The sequence below is a fragment of the Opisthorchis viverrini genome (genome assembly GCF_000715545.1).
Source record: "Opisthorchis viverrini unplaced genomic scaffold opera_v5_218, whole genome shotgun sequence".
Classification (NCBI taxonomy): Eukaryota; Metazoa; Platyhelminthes; class Trematoda; order Opisthorchiida; family Opisthorchiidae; genus Opisthorchis; species Opisthorchis viverrini.
The window spans coordinates 330,908-349,273 of NW_008751877.1; the positions used below are offsets into that span (position 1 = coordinate 330,908).

An 18,366-nucleotide genomic window follows, 5' to 3' on the forward strand; every position below is an offset into this window, starting at 1 on the left:
TGAAAATCCATCGACAGCCCACGACCGGTTTCGCCCTTCTTGGGGCTCATCAGGTAGGCGCAGTCCCCAAGTTTCCGTCAACCTTATGTTCTACTTGCAAATGAGTGTATATCCGGTAATTTCGTGCGATTTGGTTTCAAGTAGAATATAAGGTTGACGGAAACCCGGGGACTGCGCCTACCTGATGAGCTCCAAGAAGGGCGAAACCGGTCGTGGGCTGTCGATGGATTTCCAGCAACCTTATGAGTAGTACATTACAAATTTTCACAGAAAGTTGATTTGCTGAGCTGTAGCATACTTCGGCGCCAGGCTTACACTTTCCTATTAAGCACCGCGAAAATATTCACGTGCAGTTTGTTAACCAATCTAAACTTTAGCGACATGTATTTGACCTCGCTCGACGTTGTGGAGCGTTCTACGTATCTTGAAAGTTGTATTAGTTCCGATTGTAGTGTGACAGCTGCACGAATATGCAAGGCCCGGGTGGCGCTTGCTAATTTGAGACACCTATGTCGTCAGAGTGGTTTATCCCTGAATCTCAAGGAACGTGTGTATCAGGCCACAGTACGAGCTGCTTTGTTGTATGGCTGTGAGGCTTGGCCTATTCCAGTAGCGGAAATGAGATATCTTCAGGTGTTCGGAAATCGTTGTCTCAGGGCCATAGCTGCGTCGGAGAATCCCCAGTGAGGCAGTCAGAAAGCGAGTGTTCGGTTGTGCAACGGAATTACTCTGAAGAATATGTCCATCAACGGAAGCTGCGCTGGTTACGCCAAATATTGCGCATGCTGAGCCGTCGTTTGCTGGGCCCGATTCACAGTGGCGGAAGCAGAGAGATGGCCAACTCTTTACCTGGAAGAGTATTATGAAAGAGATTACGAAAATCTTGGGAGCTCTCGGTGCTACTCACCTTCCAGGATGAGGACCGCATGATCCTCACTGTGCCTGGTTGGAAACACTACACGATATGACTGCCAACCGATGTCAGTGCCGACCTTGTTGTCAGTTTCTACCCAGATTGCCAGAGTGGATGTCTGGTGGTGTAAGAGCCTCGGAATGATTGCAGTAAGCCAGCACTAAGTCCCTTCCCCGTCCACCTTTATTATTTTCCTTACAATAAAGCTTTCAAACGAATCATGGCTGTACGGCAGCGAAGCATCAGTGTTGAACGCAGATATCATGTTGTCGATAATGATGATGACAATGATGATAGCAACAAGATTGAAATAGGTTTACAATACTTCCAGGCATTTCAACATAGAGTTTTTCACTTTCAGGATGAAGCCGCAACTGAAAATCATCAAATATCTTCATGTTACGATAAGCCATTTCAAGGCCAAGCAAATCGGTCGATTCTTAGCTCAGTATGTCACAAGGGTGAAGATTTTTCACCCTGACAATGACTTAGTTGAGCTACGATAAATTTCCGAGACAAAACACACCTCTGTAACTCCTAAAAACCCACTTTCCTCGCTAGCCAATTTCAAATTCATTGTATGGATTCAGATGTACGTATAGACCACGCTAGCCTAACGGCGATGTTGGAAACACTCATCACAGACCATCTTCCACAGCGTCCTTTGGCGTCCAAAGTAAGATTTCATATCGCAAAATGTGTATTGTTGGCTATTTCAAATAAGTATGAAACTGCTGCACTGCAATTCTCAGCTTTTCAGTAATGCCCCAATTGTTTTCATAAAGGAAACTACTGCGCTATCTCGAATATCGTACCAACTGAAACATGAGGCGGACTTTGTGCAACCCATCCAGTTGAAGGCTAGCATACACGAGAAATTCATTCCAGTCTCTCGTGAAAACTAAGTTGATTTGCAACTGAGTGTATTTATCAAAACCCTAATTATTAGTTTGCAATTTATGTCCCGGGTACGAAAATTGGACTGGTGGCTCACTTTCACTAATTTTCTACTGTCAAGTTTTCATTTTTTGCCTAGAATATCAGCTTTACGGGTTGGAAACTAAACAACTGGGCACCGAAGCGAAGTTATCCAGAATTAATGTTTTTCAGGAGTATGTCTCTAAATAGAATGTGCTTAACTCTTTATTGTGTTTATTCATGCACCTCCTGTTTCCACAGGTACGGCGGAATGTGGTCGACGTCGACCGTCACATTTCCCAGTACACTGAACTGATAAACGAACTGCACGAAGAAATCACCCGACTGAAAATGAATCTCAACACCGGCCAAACGGAAAAAGAACGTACGTAGCTAATTTAGTCGGAAGTTTTAAGTTCTTATTAAATGCATCACAGACATTTACGGTTTGTATCGTGTTTGATGATTGAAATGAACCATGACCGTGTCTACAGTAAGATTGGTCAAAGGAATCGGTAACCAATCCGTATAGTTGCGGCAAGGTTCTAGTGTGTTGTCATCAGATGGGCGGAGATAGTGATATTCCTCCCGTAAGTCTGTCTGTCTCGATGTCCTAGAAATTGGACACACCACGGTATATCTCACTGTTGCTCCCGTTGTCAAGGTTACCACAACAGAAGAGTCAGATTTATAAACATCTGCTTTGATGAGTGATGGCTTTCTCAATACGTTGAAATTATGCTGTCTGATGTTTATCTTCAATACTTCAGAGCTCTTCTGGCCAGAGACTCAAGCCTGCAATACATCATATCTGTACAGTACACGGAAGACAAAGCACTTAGGATATACGGGAAATAGGTATTTCGAAATCTCAATAAGTGTTTAACTGTTAGTGAAGTCATTTTATGCTAAAAAGTTGAGTTGCTCTTTTAGGCTATTTCATCTATGTCAGGAACAGTCACCATTGCTCGTCACACAAACATCTAATAGGGATCGAATCCACAAGTTAGTTTTTAAATAACATGCCATCTCCCCATGCGTGGCTCGTCAGTATGTGTAGCTACTAAAAGCCCAAAAGAAGCGCGTAAGAGCTCATAATCTACCAAATCCAATGTATTCTTGCTGTAATTTATAAGTTTTTTTAAAACAAATACGATCATTTCTCAAGATAGTGTTTAACTGTTATACAAAGACGAGAGGAAATGTCTTGGTGGAGATTAAGAAGAAAATAAAAGGTTATGTATTTTCAGTGCATAAGTTTTATGTCCTTAGAGGAAAGTACCAAAGAGAAAGCTCCCGCGCCGCTGAAAAGCATTAAAATGAATAAATCTGGGAATTAGGTCGAATTAAGGTATTGTTGGCGAGAGTGACTTAGCATTCTCCACTAACTATACTTCACATGCACTCAAAGTTGGCTAAGCAGTAAGCCATGGAAATGACTGCATGCGTGCCACTGCGGCAGGCTGCTTTCCACATACCACGGGGTTTCTACTCCCGTGCATGTAGGGAAGGTTTGCATCAAATCGGCTAACGTCTTCAAGAGCACAACAGAGAAGCTCTTTAAAAGTGCAAAATTATTTCAACTTCAAGTCAAAAGAGAAACGTGCTTCCGGTGAACAGGCGTGAGCTAACCCAAGCTTAAGGACCAGAGACGGGCGAGTAGATTAGTAACTATTTTGTTAGTGATTATAGATTCAGTCAGTAGACCCGATCATTTCGATAAGCAAAATCACAGAGGAAGATCACTAGTGTTTCAGTGGGTTTAGTGCACGGAAGCACTGAGTGCTAAAACGTCTTCTATCGATGAGGATGGAAATAAGTTACGAGACTTTGGTACGGTGGCGTGTCAGTTGGTCAGACAGTCTCAAGGCTAGTTTGTAAGGTCCATTTCGCCTCACTTCGCTTTATGCGGTACCATTATTGTGTGTTTTAGAACATGTCTGTTACGCCCTCAGAACACTGCTCGATTAACATGCGACTGAAGTATGGCCTTATAGGCATGATTCAGCTGACCGAAAGTGCAGTCTTTGACTAGCTGTGTTTTCGGAATCGTGTATTGTTTGGAAGCCCACAGATGTTGAGTAAACCGATTATTGGCGCACTAACTGGCATAAAATGGCAGAATCAGTCTCAAATCAACTGAATGCTGCGTTCGACCAGACGAATGTGCATCTCAAAGAATGTCATTTCAGATGGACGTTCACTCATGACTTCGCAAGCAACAGTAATTACAGGACCACTGTTAGCTGACACTGTGGAGGTCATTTTGACACCAGATTTTCTGCAACAGACACTTCAAATATCCATTCCCTGAAAATTTACCACGATTCATCAAGCACTACTAAAAATAAATCTCAGAGGGTTGCTGACTTGTGGGAAAATGTTCAAGAAAGTCAAATGAAACTGGACACTCAACATCTGTTCTCCACGAGCGCATGCTTTATTTCAGTAACCTTGACTTGTTTTCGACAAAATCTCTTCAGCCTGGAAAATATTAGGAGGAGGGACTAGTGGTCAGGAAGACCAGCATAAAGTGGACAAATTGACAAAAAGACGTGACTCTAGCAGACCTCTCACAGTATCTTCCGTGTATGTGATTGGAGGGGGAACAAATGCTAACATGTGGATCTGTCAAACCACGTCGTGTTTGGAGGATGCGCCACTGACATGAACGTTCAAGTACAGGCCAGTCCCCAAACACCTTTGGTGCTTGAACAAAACCCCATAACTTTGCAGTCCACTTCCGTAGAACTGGAAAATGAATAGTTTAGGATGGCAGTTCTGCTATGAAAATCCATAGAAGTCTTCAACCCCAGATTTTCTCAAAGAGGTGTTATGACAAAAGCGTCCCCAAGTACTACAAATCGTCATTTGGCATCGCCCCAGTCGGAAGAAGGAAGTTCGCCTTTTAAACAGTGCTGGGTACCTTGTGTACCTGTCATTAAAAATGACATTGATTTATGCTTTTTAATTCTACAAAACACAGAATTAGATTTTTATGAATGGTATAGGTGGTTAGCTTCATGCGGCAATTTGTAAACTTTCGAGTATTATGCGGGACCATCATTTACGCCAGTCTAAAGATTAAATTTGTAACGCCATCACCTTGCCACACTTAGGTCAAGGCTTCTGCGCCTGATTCACACCATCAGCCTTTGAGCTTTCAATGGACTCGGCATTCCGTTTGGCGTTACTCCAAAAAACAAGGCTACTCGTGATTCACTAGGAATCGTAAACTCACCCTGGAAGTGGCTACTCGATGAGTACCAATCTCCTCAATGTTGCTTAGTCAAGCTTTTCATTCCTCCAACGGTCTCAGATCGTGCAGACATACGCCTGTCATATACTCGTCTCTATTTTTCAGGTTTGATCACGAACCACCATCACCCTTAGTTTATCAAAGCTTGAGTAATGAATGTGTTTTGTTCTTTGGTTGACAACCTTCTCCCTAGTTTTAGAGAAGGTAGAGCGGAAATTTGAGTATAGCAGTAAATAAAATCAGCATATGAATCTGAGATATTAGTTCCGTTTTCTCAACCTGGTTTCCGTGTTGTGCATCAAGTAGACTTGTTCCAGAATGTCATCTTCGTATATGTTTCTAGCGTCAATGCTATTTCAGTGTTTCTTGCTTGATTTTACATTTTGACAGCGGACCCGCATACGCTGGAACTAAACCGGTTAAAAGATGAGCTCCTGGATGCTTGCCAAGTCCAACTGGACTTGCGGTGAGATTACAGTGTTGCATGTTACACTCACGTTCGAAAAGTGAACCTGATTGGTAGGAAACCTGACATACATTAGGTCATTCTTTTCCTTAACCTAAGCAGAATTTATTAGGAATAGTTGGCTTTGTTGTCACGTTCTGTCCAAAGTATTAAAATTGTGTTAGCACAAGAGTACACTCAGGACTATGTGTTCAGGTACAAGTGTGGAATCCTATTGATCTAGGATCTCTGTGCGCCCCATTTCATGCTAGTTTGGTCATTTACGGTCCGTTACACCTCCTGGTGGTAGACAGATCTGAGTTCATTTTTTCGGTGATCGTACCATAATACTTGTTTTTGCCAGTTTCACACTTGTTCTAAAGTCTTTTATGTGCCATTTATCAAGTCGACTCACAACTTTCAGGATGCTGTTGAAAGACCGGAACAGAAGTAAGCTGCTAAAATACCGGACAAAAAAGCAAGCGTTTCACTGGAATTTCGAGCACACCCGTAAGCATCGACCTCAATGGGTGGGTCGAACGCCTTGAACTAACATGAAACAACTACAAAGTCTTCATTTATCTACTGAAAATCTCCGACAAGCAATCATTTCAATACAGTAATGGAACAACACTCAGAAAAGGCCTGCTTGAAATTTAACAGTTTGACTGTGGTGGCCTGACTTACGTCCTTATGATCTACCTACATCAAATGAAAATGAAAAAGCTTCGCTTGGAATGAGAGATGATCTAAGGCTAATTTTCTAAAACAAGGAGGTAAGATGTATCCAGCTCTGCTGATGCGGGTACTACTCATCCGTTTGGCTGAGAACCACTTTAGCACACGTTCCAGAACAATGTTGCTGGCTGACTTTCGAAAAAGGGAAATTTTGATGTTCCTTGCACCAAGGTCTTAATAAAATTTCGGGTGCCTTCCCTGTGAATACGGCAAAGTTTTCGACTCTGATAAAAATACGATGCTGGTGCCAAGACTCCAAACCAAAGGGGCGATCCGTTATAGTACTGAATGTTTTTCGGAAGTAGCCAAGATACTGACGCAGGACAAAATCCAGGGTATGTCCATTGAATCTTCGTATGCATTGAGAAAACTGGCGTGTTACACTTACGAAACGATAAAACTGGGATTCGAGCTTTGACATCATGTACCAAAGTGAACGTTTTTCCTAGAGTCGGTGTTTAGCAATTTTCAGAATAAATAATTTTTTCATGACGCTTATGCAGAACTCAGTGAGAATAATTTTATTGGTACATAACAAGAGTCTTATATGAACCAGTTTCGAAGCTTATCAGAAAGATGCAGCTTGCAGTCTCCGAAGTTCAACAAACAGTTGACACCTGGAACTATTAACTAGAGATAACCATGTTTCCGGACCCACCGAATCTCACATGAGCACCCAGTTGGATTCGACCAATCATCGGTCACCAGTTTGTACATCCTTGATTCACGAGTTTGTACACCATTATACTATATTTCAATCCATAATACTTATGCACTCATCGGTCATTGTACATCCTTGATTCACGAGTTTGTCCAATACCATACTATATTTCACTCCATAAAACCCATGCACTGCGATTACCAAGCAAAGTACATGAGTGCGAATGTACCACTGATACTCCGCATAAGTCCACAGTGCTTATCAACAGCTTATATACTTGCCAGCTTCTTCATCAGCCATCGTGTTTCGATAAAGTTCAAAACATCATCTGATTGCATCCAAAATCCGCTAAGCCGTTTCATTCGGAAATAATGTTGAGGTACTTAATCTTAATGGGACAGCTGCTCGATAATACACGTGTAATCTATTCGCTGGCTTGAACGATACTACACAGTAAGTCTACCAAAAGTTATCATGAATTCAACATGCACTGAATTATCCAAATGTGTGTTCTCATCAGATCAGAACGCACAATGAACTTATCCTTCGGATGAATTCCATTATTGTCAGCCAAATCCTATCATGCACCTCTTTTCATATCATTTTTTCACCCGCATTTTTGTCCCCACTCAGACTTTTAATTATTTTTCAAACGGTTAGAAGCATTTTATCCGGCTACCCATTGATTCAACCGTTGCGTGTTTTGTAGCTTCCGTTGCCCTATTGCACACAAACTGATACACCTCACGCAGGTCTGGGTGCACCATGGGGGGTACTGTAAGGTGGAATGTGACATCGTTCGGAATACTCGTGTCCTGATCAGCTCCCGCTTGGTGAAATAAAAACCTTTAATCGGATTTTTGATCCCTCTTAAATGAGGAAGGAGTAAGGTGGATCATCTAGCTACCAACCTAATTTAAAGCATCCATGATATACCGTGGAGACGACTGTTAACCTGTGCATTGTCTCCAGAAAGTTTGGGAATCCCCATAGGCGTGAAGCAAAGCTGTGCACTTGTTATTTTCTGACATCAGTGGTAAAAGCGTTTTTAGGAACAAAGGTGCTGGTGTATAGATCAGAAATTGCCTTTTGGGAGTCTGTTCACGGTAATCGGATTCTGGTTCACCAGAACGAAGTTTGCAGTCATGTGGTGTTGCACACCTGTTTAGTGAACCCTGCGTGCTTCTGTCTCTTCTCTTGTATGGTACTAATCCTTCCGTATAGTACCCTTCATGTGAGCCGGCTTCACGCTGTGTAGCTTTTACCAGCTGAAATCGGAAAGTGGGAAAGTAGAGGATTCCCTTCGGAAGCTGGGTGGGTAAATGGTTGTGATTCTCAAAAGTCGCCCACGTCAGTTTGAACACGTTTGTTGAAAGGGGGAGAATTAACAAAATACACTCATTTGCACACAAATTTTGTTCCGCGGGAGACTCGCCCGGAACTCCGCTGAATCTTTCGTTTGTGAAGTTTCCATTTACTTAGTTACCTTTTGAAACATTTGGTTTACTGTCATTTGAATACCGAACAAAAGCGACTGTACATAGATATCATGGTCAAAGCGGATCACGATCAACTTGGATCCTATGGAATGTGAATACAAGACTAGAAGGCATAGAGCGAGATAACACATTCTTGTGTCAGTCAGCTATCGCTAGCTTAAGACTTAAATCTTGGAAGACCTAAGGGTGTTTTTGGAACTGTTGCGGTATGCAATAGTTGCTTTTAACTAAATGGCCACAAGCAAACGCCATGGTCGGTCGGCAAAACATATGAGAATATAGCTAGTTAACCGGATCAGCATCACCTAGGCGTATTGTAGAGCCGTAGCCGTGTTGTTGCTTGGAGTGTCATTCTGTGATCATCTTCTTATAGAGCAAAGGAGACCTAGCTAATGGTATGTCATCTGGAAGTGTCCCATGTTCAGCTTATTCGTAATGCAGTTTGCAGGCTCTGAATATTCCGATTTACAACGCTGCTATAAGTGGCCTCCGTAACAACCACTCTGAAGACCAAACTGAATGGCAGCCAGCCATATGGACCACTCCTACAGCTTCTCAAAATTGGCGCGCTTCACCTGACCAAGCTCCATCTGCTCACGTCCGATTCAGCAATTAAGGACAATCATATAGATTTAATAATGGTTCGGCATTATTCGCTTTTGCTCAGACTTTGATTTCTTTCTCTCGGGTTACTTCATGGCAGAGGCAGTTCAGATATGCCAACACAAGCAGTATTTGAAATTATCTGTCATTTTTGAGGATCCCCTATTGTAGTTTAATATAACTGGTAAACACGAAGGCTAATTCCTCTCCATTCCAAAGTCATTTCAAGTGTCTAGTCTATCCAATTTCAGATGCCAATATAACGCACCAGGCAATTCATCGGCGGGTAAATTTCAGGGGATTAGGTAGAACACACTTTTCAACTGTTCAAATCACAACTGTCAAAGAGTGACTGCTAAATAAAGCTTCCGAACAGTGGACGTCCAAGTAGTGCATTATGTGAAATAATGTGTACGCAACTAGACAAAATCTATCCCATAAATGTTGAGTCGATTGCTCAGTTTTCACAAGTGAACATTCATCTATGCTCTTTGGTGAGAACGCAGACATTTTTTCAGTCGATACCGTCCGTTGGACGAGGAATTAGCAAAGCCTGATATTCGAAAACCCATTTGCAATTCTTCTTGCCGCCAAAAAGGTATTTTCGTCGTATTTTCTAGACTGTGGTAAGACATTAGAAAAGAGATTTTGATAGCTAACCATTCGAAATATTTAGTCCCACAATGGCTGTAAAGGACCAGTCAATTGAGAATAGTATTTCAATCGTCAATTTATGTAGTCCAAAATCCAATTCAATCACGTTAGCTTCTACTTTCATTTTAATGGGCAGTTAATAGGTAACCTAATCCTCAGCTGAGTCGAGGTCAAAACCGATTAAGTGCTCCCTGGTGCATAAAAAGCTCGCCGAAAAAAGTACAATTCATAAAAGGAACCACTCACAAGGTTGCTGAAAACGCTTCGACAGCCCACGACCGGTTTCGCCCTCGTTGGGACTCATCAGGTAGTCCCCGAATTTCCGTCAACCTTATGTTCTACTTGAACGCCATTTGGACTGTTTTCGAGAAATGCACTCATTTGAAAATTAATTTGGTTTTAACGAGAGACTCAACTGAATCTCTGGTTGATGAGCTGATGAGTCCTAAGAAGGGTGAAACTGGTCGTGGGCTGTCGAAGAGTTTTCAGCAACCTTGTGAGTAGTTTCCTTTATGAAAATATACTGCGATATCTCAAATGTCATAACAAATGAAACATGAGGTGGCCTTTGTGCAACGCATTTATTTGAAGAACATCATAAGCCAGATATCCACCTGAGTCTCCCATGAAAACCGAATCGATTTGCAAATGGGTATATTTGTCACAATCTGTTCAATTCGGGTTCAAGTAAAACATAAGATTGACGGGAGCCCGGGGACTCCGCCCACATGATGAGCCCCAGGAAAGGCGAAACCGGTCATGGACTGCCGAAGTGTTTTCAGCAACCTTGTGACTAGCTTCTTTTATGGAAGTACAACTCACTGTCTTTGGGCTGCTGGGGAGGCAAACATCAAGGAAATCATTTTCGTCTTTCAGAAAAGGAGTTAATGTGAACCTTAATTTTCGCATACTATCTGGATGGACAGTATATGTTCCAAAAATATCTGACCCAACTGCTTTCGGATTGAATAGCAGCGCGCAGCGAACAAACCTACAGTCTAAAGTGAAAACCAAAACACGAGACGAGTAAACTGAATGCATCAAATCTTATCATCTCCCAGACCGTATACACTAACACTACGTTGCGCGTAGTAGGAGGTCAGAACTCATTAGCAGAGACAGTTACCGTCCACTTTCACTCCGCAGATTAACTACACAAAATTGTGAAGATAGGCTCTTTCACCGACATACACCTATATGTGTCCGGTAACTGTTTAACGACGCATCTTGTGAAATTTACTGTCCACACAAAGATTTTCGTAGAAAAGTACATGAAAACATCAACCCGAAACATTTCACAGCATTTTGTGAAACTGGTCCTCCTGTTGTGTTTTCTTCCCAATCAGTTGAGGGCGTCCACCACTTTTAACTTCCCTCTATCTTCCTCCCTGGGACGTCTATCACGCTTTTTCACAGAACAATAAGTTCTGTTGTGTCAGTTACCATTGGAAACGAGCCCAAAACAGTTTTCAGTTTGTTTCGCCCTTGCGAATTGCAGTCGCTTGGAATGCACTCAACTAGTAGTGGTGACAGTAGTGTTAGCTAGACGTATCGCTCGACTAAAATGTGCGTTTTTTTAGTTGAGGCGGACGTCCGACAAAGCAGGTACGCAAACTTTAAGAAACAGGAGGCGTGTTGTAGTTTGTTCTGAGCAAAGACTGCACCCACAGCTGGACTTTCAGCATCGGAGAAATTATTGAACGGATTATAGATTTATAAGGCAAGCTCATGAAGGACCATCAAGTGAAAAATGGGGCAGCTCACATCCACGAAAGATACCCTTGTCCTACAAGAGTCCCAAGGACAAGCAGAAAATTCGCCATGAAGACTTCTTCTTGCAGGTGAAGTCAGTCTATGTGGAAAAATCTAGAAGCATTGCACGGCCATTTCCGTCTCATTGGGAATCATCGACAGTTCACAAGGTTGATTCGGACTCGCAACCGTCCAGCCATGGGGATTAAAATGCTACAGGGTCGGGTAGTTAAATCCCACGTAGAGAGTGCGTCCTTTGGCACAGACCGAATTCACACACGGGACGATATATTAATTGAAAACACTTACACTGTCAACGAAATACTTGATCCCTTTTTGCAGTTTCAGTGTAGAGCGGTGTATGGTTCCCGTACTAAGTAAGTAATTCGGTCACACAACTTGCTACAATGAGAGCCTGTGTTGTGGTAGAGCATGGGTGAGTTGGGTTTGAACAGGCTCATGTACAGTAACATTCAACCCTAAATTTATAGCGTTTGAAGGGATTCTACAAAGCTTGAGAATTGATGACGGCGAATTACCTGCACAAATGAGAGCAAGAATCGAATTCGGCGCTTGATTGAGTGGTTCAGGTGCCATGCCACATTAGATGATATAACATGCTCATCCTCTCAGGGGGAGAATATTGATAGAACATATCACTTCTGATTAGATTTATGAAGCTTGTTTACATTACTGAATATTCGAGGATCACCTCTCAGCTCAGCTCCTCGAAGTTTATGAAAATTCATTCGCTCCGCTACACCTGCACTACTAGCCACTCGTTTCCCTGGCAGGTACGTGCTGTCAGTGAAAAACAGAGTTTTTGAACGTTGCAAATCAAAGAGTCAGTTTGAACGACTGTGGGGTTCATCTGATCTCAGATGTACAACACATTGTTCGGTTAGTGACAATCCAAACCGCTAAATTTTCTCATTTTCTCCGATCACAGTCAGATTTTTTCAATATCTTATGACCTCTGACACTAATTCAAACAAATTCTATTTAGACACGACGCACTATAGGACGGCCAACCGCGCCAGGCTGCAGGTTCTGTGGCCTTCTTCGTTGCACATGAATTTCACTCATTATGGCCCTAATTTACACATCGTCGGTTCCTTTGAAACCAGTCAAAGTCAGACCATTATTGTTCCTCCTACCTTACCGCATCAGAGGTCGTTAGATACAACCAGTTACTTGTTCCAACAACTGCATTTTCCACAACCAGACTTCCGCTTCTTATATCTCATACGTTGAGAAGGGCCTCAAAGAAGAACTCATTTTCCAATACTCACTCGACCTACCTCTGAATAAGGATGCTGAATGAGCAGGGCAATTGCTCTTTATTGCGATGTAACCCAAATACGGATAGCACCAAGTCCAGAAGGTAATGTAGATCTAAAGGCAAAATAAATTGAGGAGTTGACGATCAAGTATCATCCGTTTTGCTAGAGCTAACCAGATGATATTCAGATAGTTCCTGCGGCACAGAAAAAATCCACACCGCTTATGAAATAGGTTGCCTGATATATTGTAACGGAAATTGACACTTACATTTTATGACCAGTTCAGTTTGACTTCACAGATCCCAAGCGTAGCAAGTTTTAAATGCTGAATAAAAACTAAGCCAAACTTTGGTGGGATAAACTTATTGAAATAAGAAGTGTTTTCCAAATTCCAAGTGTTTTTACTCCGAACACTTCTAAGGCGCAGTGGGATCTCTGAAGACATTAGGCCTTACAAAAGATGCGTTTCTGAATTGACGGTTGACACCCCTTGTGAGATATCTTGGCTATGGGAAAAACCCCACTATTTTTGGATAAAAAAGTGAGAAGTCATCACTGCTTTGCTTTGAGACAAGCACTAAAATGTAATCTAGTGTTCAGTATAAGACGGCGAAGAATTCAAGTGACATGCAAAAAAGCAGTTGCATCCTGAATTTGTGTTGGTAGAGTTTTGGTAGGATAGACACTTCCCGTTATGAAAGCAAAGGTGCCGTAAATTGTTTAAGTTTGCAGCGCAACTGGCTGTTTTGAACTCGCGATGCCCCTAGTAGTAGACTGTTCTGCTAGGAAGGAATTTTCATCCTTGACACTGCTGTTTTTAGGTGGAAGGCATAGAAACCATTGAAAGAGTGGTCACGTATATGTGCTCTATGGNGAATTTTCATCCTTGACACTGCTGTTTTTAGGTGGAAGGCATAGAAACCATTGAAAGAGTGTTCACGTATATGTGCTCTATGGATCAGTTACCATTACATCGGTAGCAAAATCTTAGGCAACATTGTTCCCGAAAAAGCCGAATCAACATCTCTAAATCAAAGATCATTGATTTAACGCAAAGTTCTTTTAAGTGTGCATTCTATTTTACTTAAAATTGATGTCATCCTGACCATTCTCATCTATCCCTACACAATCTTCCCAGAACGATCCCTCTTGACGTGGCAGTTTGCAATCATTTTAGAGGGACTTCATCATATCATAGCTTACGTATTCACATGACTTCTGTATCCATATTGATCCATGGAACACCCATAATTCGGAGACGTTATGCTGCACTACATCGAAGAGATATGAGTCGCTCTCAGATCGGGATTGACCACAGAAAAGGTTCAGTGTTCACCAATGGCCATGAGTTACAAATTTGCGCCAGCTTTATCGATTGCAAGTTTAAGTGGCTATTGTGGCACGTGGAGGTTTTTACCCCGTAGGCTTTTCGCCCCTAAATATCTCCGTTTGATCAGCAATACACACCTAGCTGTGATGTCAGCAAATTTTCTGCATTTATTGTACTTGAAATTTTCCTGCAGGCGTCAGTTGGTTCGATTGAAAAATCGCCTGTTGGAATTGAATCTTGAGGAAACGCGATATAATGAGTGAGTGAATCTCTGTCTATCCTGATGTACGAAAAGATATCTATGCCCCACATATTTTCGTGTTTCCATGATACAGCCGAATTCTATCTTAGGGTAAGGCACTGTTCACTATTTGAACTCTGAGACATGAAACACAGTTTGCATTTTCGTACAGGTTGTTTTGACATGCTTCGTGTTGCGCGCTGCATCATCCGAACTAGTAAAACAATGAACCAGTACTGTAGTCGACCAGTAATCTTTCATATTCTAATCGGGGCACTTCACACAAGTGCGTTTTTAAGTCCGTTACTCTAGCTCAGCATATAATCATCTACCAAAATATCACATTCTGTGTAACTGATATTGTGACGCTGAGTGAATGGTATGATATCATCAGTGTATAGTACCTTTAATCGATCACACTGGTCTATGAAACCATTATCACTTCACTTGACACCCTCCACCCCTGTTTTTGCTACATCCGGACAAACCGTGTTTTCCTTGGGTGTCATGTGGATGGACGTAAGTTTAACCGTGCGTTTAAAGGCAGAAATCAACACCTGAGATCTCTAAGTCCATCGTCCCTATGACAACGCTTGTAACAACTTATGGGACCAATCCCACGAAAATGAATTGCTGAAGAGTCCAAAACAAGCATCAGTGGTTTGTATTTTCACTCAAACAAAAAATCGATGTTCCCTTTGACGGTCTGAAACATTTCCCGTTTATTGTTTGGTGTAGATAGCGTAATACTTAAGCATACAACTAAAGGCCATTTGAAAACAGGCAGTTGCTTTGAAAAAAACCTCAGAGGACATTTCAGACGTACCCGGAAAATCAAGGAGTAGGTAAAATCAAGTATTACTCAGTACAGAGCAGTTTGATATTTTCAGCCATGTAATAGTCCCCGTGAGACAAATGAATAAACCAGCATGAGGGCAAGCGGGTTCACTACAACCTTCTAATAATTTATGGATAGAATTCCATTCTGTAGGTGAAAACAACCTGGGCGGAAGAACGTGAATATAGTGTAGGAATGTGTCACCCCATGTGAGGATCAGCAGCAGTGCGCCACCAGGTAGATCCGAGCACAGCACTTTTCGGTTTGTAGTTATCCCCAGAAATTTGACTACTGATGGCTGATCAGTAGCATGAAGAGCTCACACGTACACAAGGTATAGCACTACAGTTCTTTAGTTAAACACCGCAGATCAAATGGACTGCTCTGACTGGTATCACTAAAGACAGTCTCTGTGACTGTCTCACGTCTGGGCAGATTACATGTTGTTAGGAAATCCTCCACATCACCTCATCTCACGGTGGTGTTAGGAGTCCCTGCTGCCTCTTTATGCACCAAAGGTAGTTGATAATTGAGACTAAATGCACAGAGGCCCTAAACTTGAGGGTTACACCCACTGCATTGGTTAGGGACTTCGTTATGAAAGTCACCATATCAATGTGATTTGCCATATCCATTACTACATTGCTTAGGGCTTCAATCTACCGTTAAGCGCTATTAATCATCATAAACGAGAGATTCAGCTGGGTTCCAGATGAGTATCTCGCAAAATCAAATAAACTTGCACATGAGCGTATTTCGCGTAAGTTTCACACGCTAAAGTTTCCAGAGGACTCAAGTGAGGTGGTAATTACGTAATCTAGAGTAGCGCTAAGAATTAGACGCTTGGGTCCGTAAGGTCAGTTTTACGTGCTTTCCAAGTGTACTAGTCAGGTAGAGCTAATATTTACGTAATACCCGGTGGAACAATACAAACTTAAGCACTATGAGGCATTTCACGTCTGTGAACCGCGTGATTTACGCAAATTCAATGTGGAACCACGACAGATGTTTGTGCGAAGTGGAGAAGGCCTATGCCCGTCCGATGTGGAGTGCCTGGTAAACCCTCGTTAGTCGTAACATATCGCATTTAGAAAAGTAAAAAGAGTGTATTTCTCGAAAACAGTCCAATTTGGGTTCAACTAGAACATAAGGTTGACGGAAACTTGGGGACTGCGCCTACCTGATGAGCCCCAAGAAGGGCGAAACCGGTCGTGGGCTGTCGAGGAGTTTTTAACAACCTTGTGAGTAGTTTCCTTCATGAAAAAGTAAAATGATGCCCAAAAGTGTTTCTAAGTAAGCGTTTGATATGGATGATTTCGCACCCATACTTGGCGTGTGTGACTTCTGTCATATATGCACATCCTGAAATGTGGGTATGTGGACAAAATTATATCGAACACACGATTACCTTTATAGTGAATTATCGGCTGTTGGAGAAGTTTACTCATTATTGAAATTACGCACTCTGCGATGGAACGTATACCTTAGCTCATTTAAACCGAATCAGAAAGCGCTCCTACTGGTCAATTTTATGTTTATCACTGCTATTGTTTTAACTACCACCGTCAGTGACCAAAACCGTGTTATCTGTTATCAGATGATCCACGACTGGGTGTAAGATAGTTTAGTGGCTGAATTCAGAAGATCCCTAGTCCGAAATTCAGGGTCCGAATTCAATCTCCTTACTCCTTAGTTTTTCAGATCCCCATGATATAAATGATAGATATGCAGTAACGAGTTTGAAATTTTTAAACTCCTTTGAAATTTTGAAGTCCGAACAACACGGTTATACGCACATCTTCATTGTCAAAAATGAGCAGAAAAATGGTTTACAGCAGTGCTTCATTAACAAGGAGGTTTTTTCTCTCAGAGAGTCACGTATACCTTTTTGTCCACTCATCTATTTGAATAACAAAGTGGAAACACGGAAATTCTCACATGCAAGCACGTTCTGTCTTGCTGTTGGTACCGAGAACAATACCGGGGAAAGACAAGTTTTATATAAGCTTGCGAAATACACTCATTTGCATACCAAGTTGCATTTCATGATCTTTGTGTCATGAGAAACATCGTAAACGAGAGATTCAGTGGGGTTCGAGGTGGTTCTCGGGTGCATTTCGCTAACTTCGTGCAATTTGGGTTGAAGTAGAACATAAGGTCGACAGAAACTTGATGACTCTGCCTACCTGATGAGCCCCTAGAAAGGCAGAACCGGTTGTGTGCTGTCCATGGATTTTCAGCAACCTTGATTAGTGCAATGGGTTTTACAGAACCTTGCAAAACACCTTCACCACATGACCACAGATCGGATAGGTCAGTCGACAAACAAACACTTAAACTACTGCGTCACAATGTCCGTAGCAGCTTGGATGTTACATTTAGTTACCTTTGAAAACATAACAAATGCTTTGGTCGACTTATTGTGGTAGTCTTGAGGGACTTCAGAATAAGAGGATTTCGGTGACGAAGAAGGATTGGAAGTGCCAAGATGAGATGGCTTGATGATGGCTTGTAGTGAGCTGTCTGGTATTTGGTGGAGTTTTCCGTCCATAAGTCGATCCGATATTTTTGAAATAGAATGTTGGGCTCGAAAAGGCACTTAGTGTCTCATTGTGACAGTTAAAAACGTGTCAGTGATAGCCAGAGATATGGAGCGAATTCGTTTACTCTTATTATCATTAGGGCTTAATTGGATCTTGTTGTAACACAGGAAAAAGCCAATGAATCCCCGTCTTTTTTGTACATCATTATTACATGCCAAGCCCAGTGCCTATGGAAAACCAAAATGGTTGGTCAATACATTCGACTGTTCAAAATTATTTCGTTAGTGTACAAATGGCATGTAGTAAAAACTTCGTTTAAAGGAGCACGCGAGATTTCGAGGCCTAAGCGCCTTATCGGTGAATCAAAACTGTTGGCGATGTCTTAGGATCAAGATGGATATCTCCCACTGGAGGGTGAGGGTGGAAGGAAGAAGGCCTTCGCTGCGGAGTTATTTATTCGGAAATGCCAACTGACCGGTTACAGACCATTGAACAAGGAAGCAAAACTCTAATCTGCATCTTAGTTACAAAACCTGGACATAGATCTTCTCCCGAACGAGTCTTCCTGGTGATTCATTGCCTCCAATCATTCGTCGGTCAAATCCAAGCAAATGTTACAAAGTGGCCCCGCGAATTCCGCAACAGAATTCCATTTTTCAATCGACGCAAAGCGAAATTCTACGAACAAC

General features: G+C 42.1%; 3 protein-coding genes across 3 annotated transcripts in view; 1 reads left to right on the forward strand and 2 right to left on the reverse strand.

Annotated features, from left to right (window-relative positions):
• The window catches only part of T265_08466 (hypothetical protein), a gene marked incomplete at both ends in the record, with an annotated part of 60,787 nt that overhangs the window by 24,143 nt on the left and 18,278 nt on the right, over window positions 1–18,366 (forward strand). The window contains 3 exons of the mRNA XM_009174278.1: window positions 2,093–2,216; window positions 5,481–5,556; window positions 14,249–14,314. Of these exons, the coding sequence (XP_009172542.1) occupies window positions 2,093–2,216; window positions 5,481–5,556; window positions 14,249–14,314 (266 nt within the window). The remainder of the gene's footprint in view (window positions 1–2,092; window positions 2,217–5,480; window positions 5,557–14,248; window positions 14,315–18,366) is intronic.
• Window positions 1,711–10,234, reverse strand: T265_08465 (hypothetical protein; the record flags this gene model as incomplete). The annotated part of the gene is made up of 2 exons (XM_009174277.1): window positions 1,711–1,851; window positions 10,184–10,234. The coding sequence occupies 2 exons, from the start codon at window positions 10,232–10,234 to the stop codon at window positions 1,711–1,713; spliced, it is 192 nt and encodes a 63-aa protein (XP_009172541.1).
• On the reverse strand, window positions 10,363–16,393 carry T265_08467 (hypothetical protein; the record flags this gene model as incomplete). The annotated part of the gene is made up of 2 exons (XM_009174279.1): window positions 10,363–10,525; window positions 16,281–16,393. The coding sequence occupies 2 exons, from the start codon at window positions 16,391–16,393 to the stop codon at window positions 10,363–10,365; spliced, it is 276 nt and encodes a 91-aa protein (XP_009172543.1).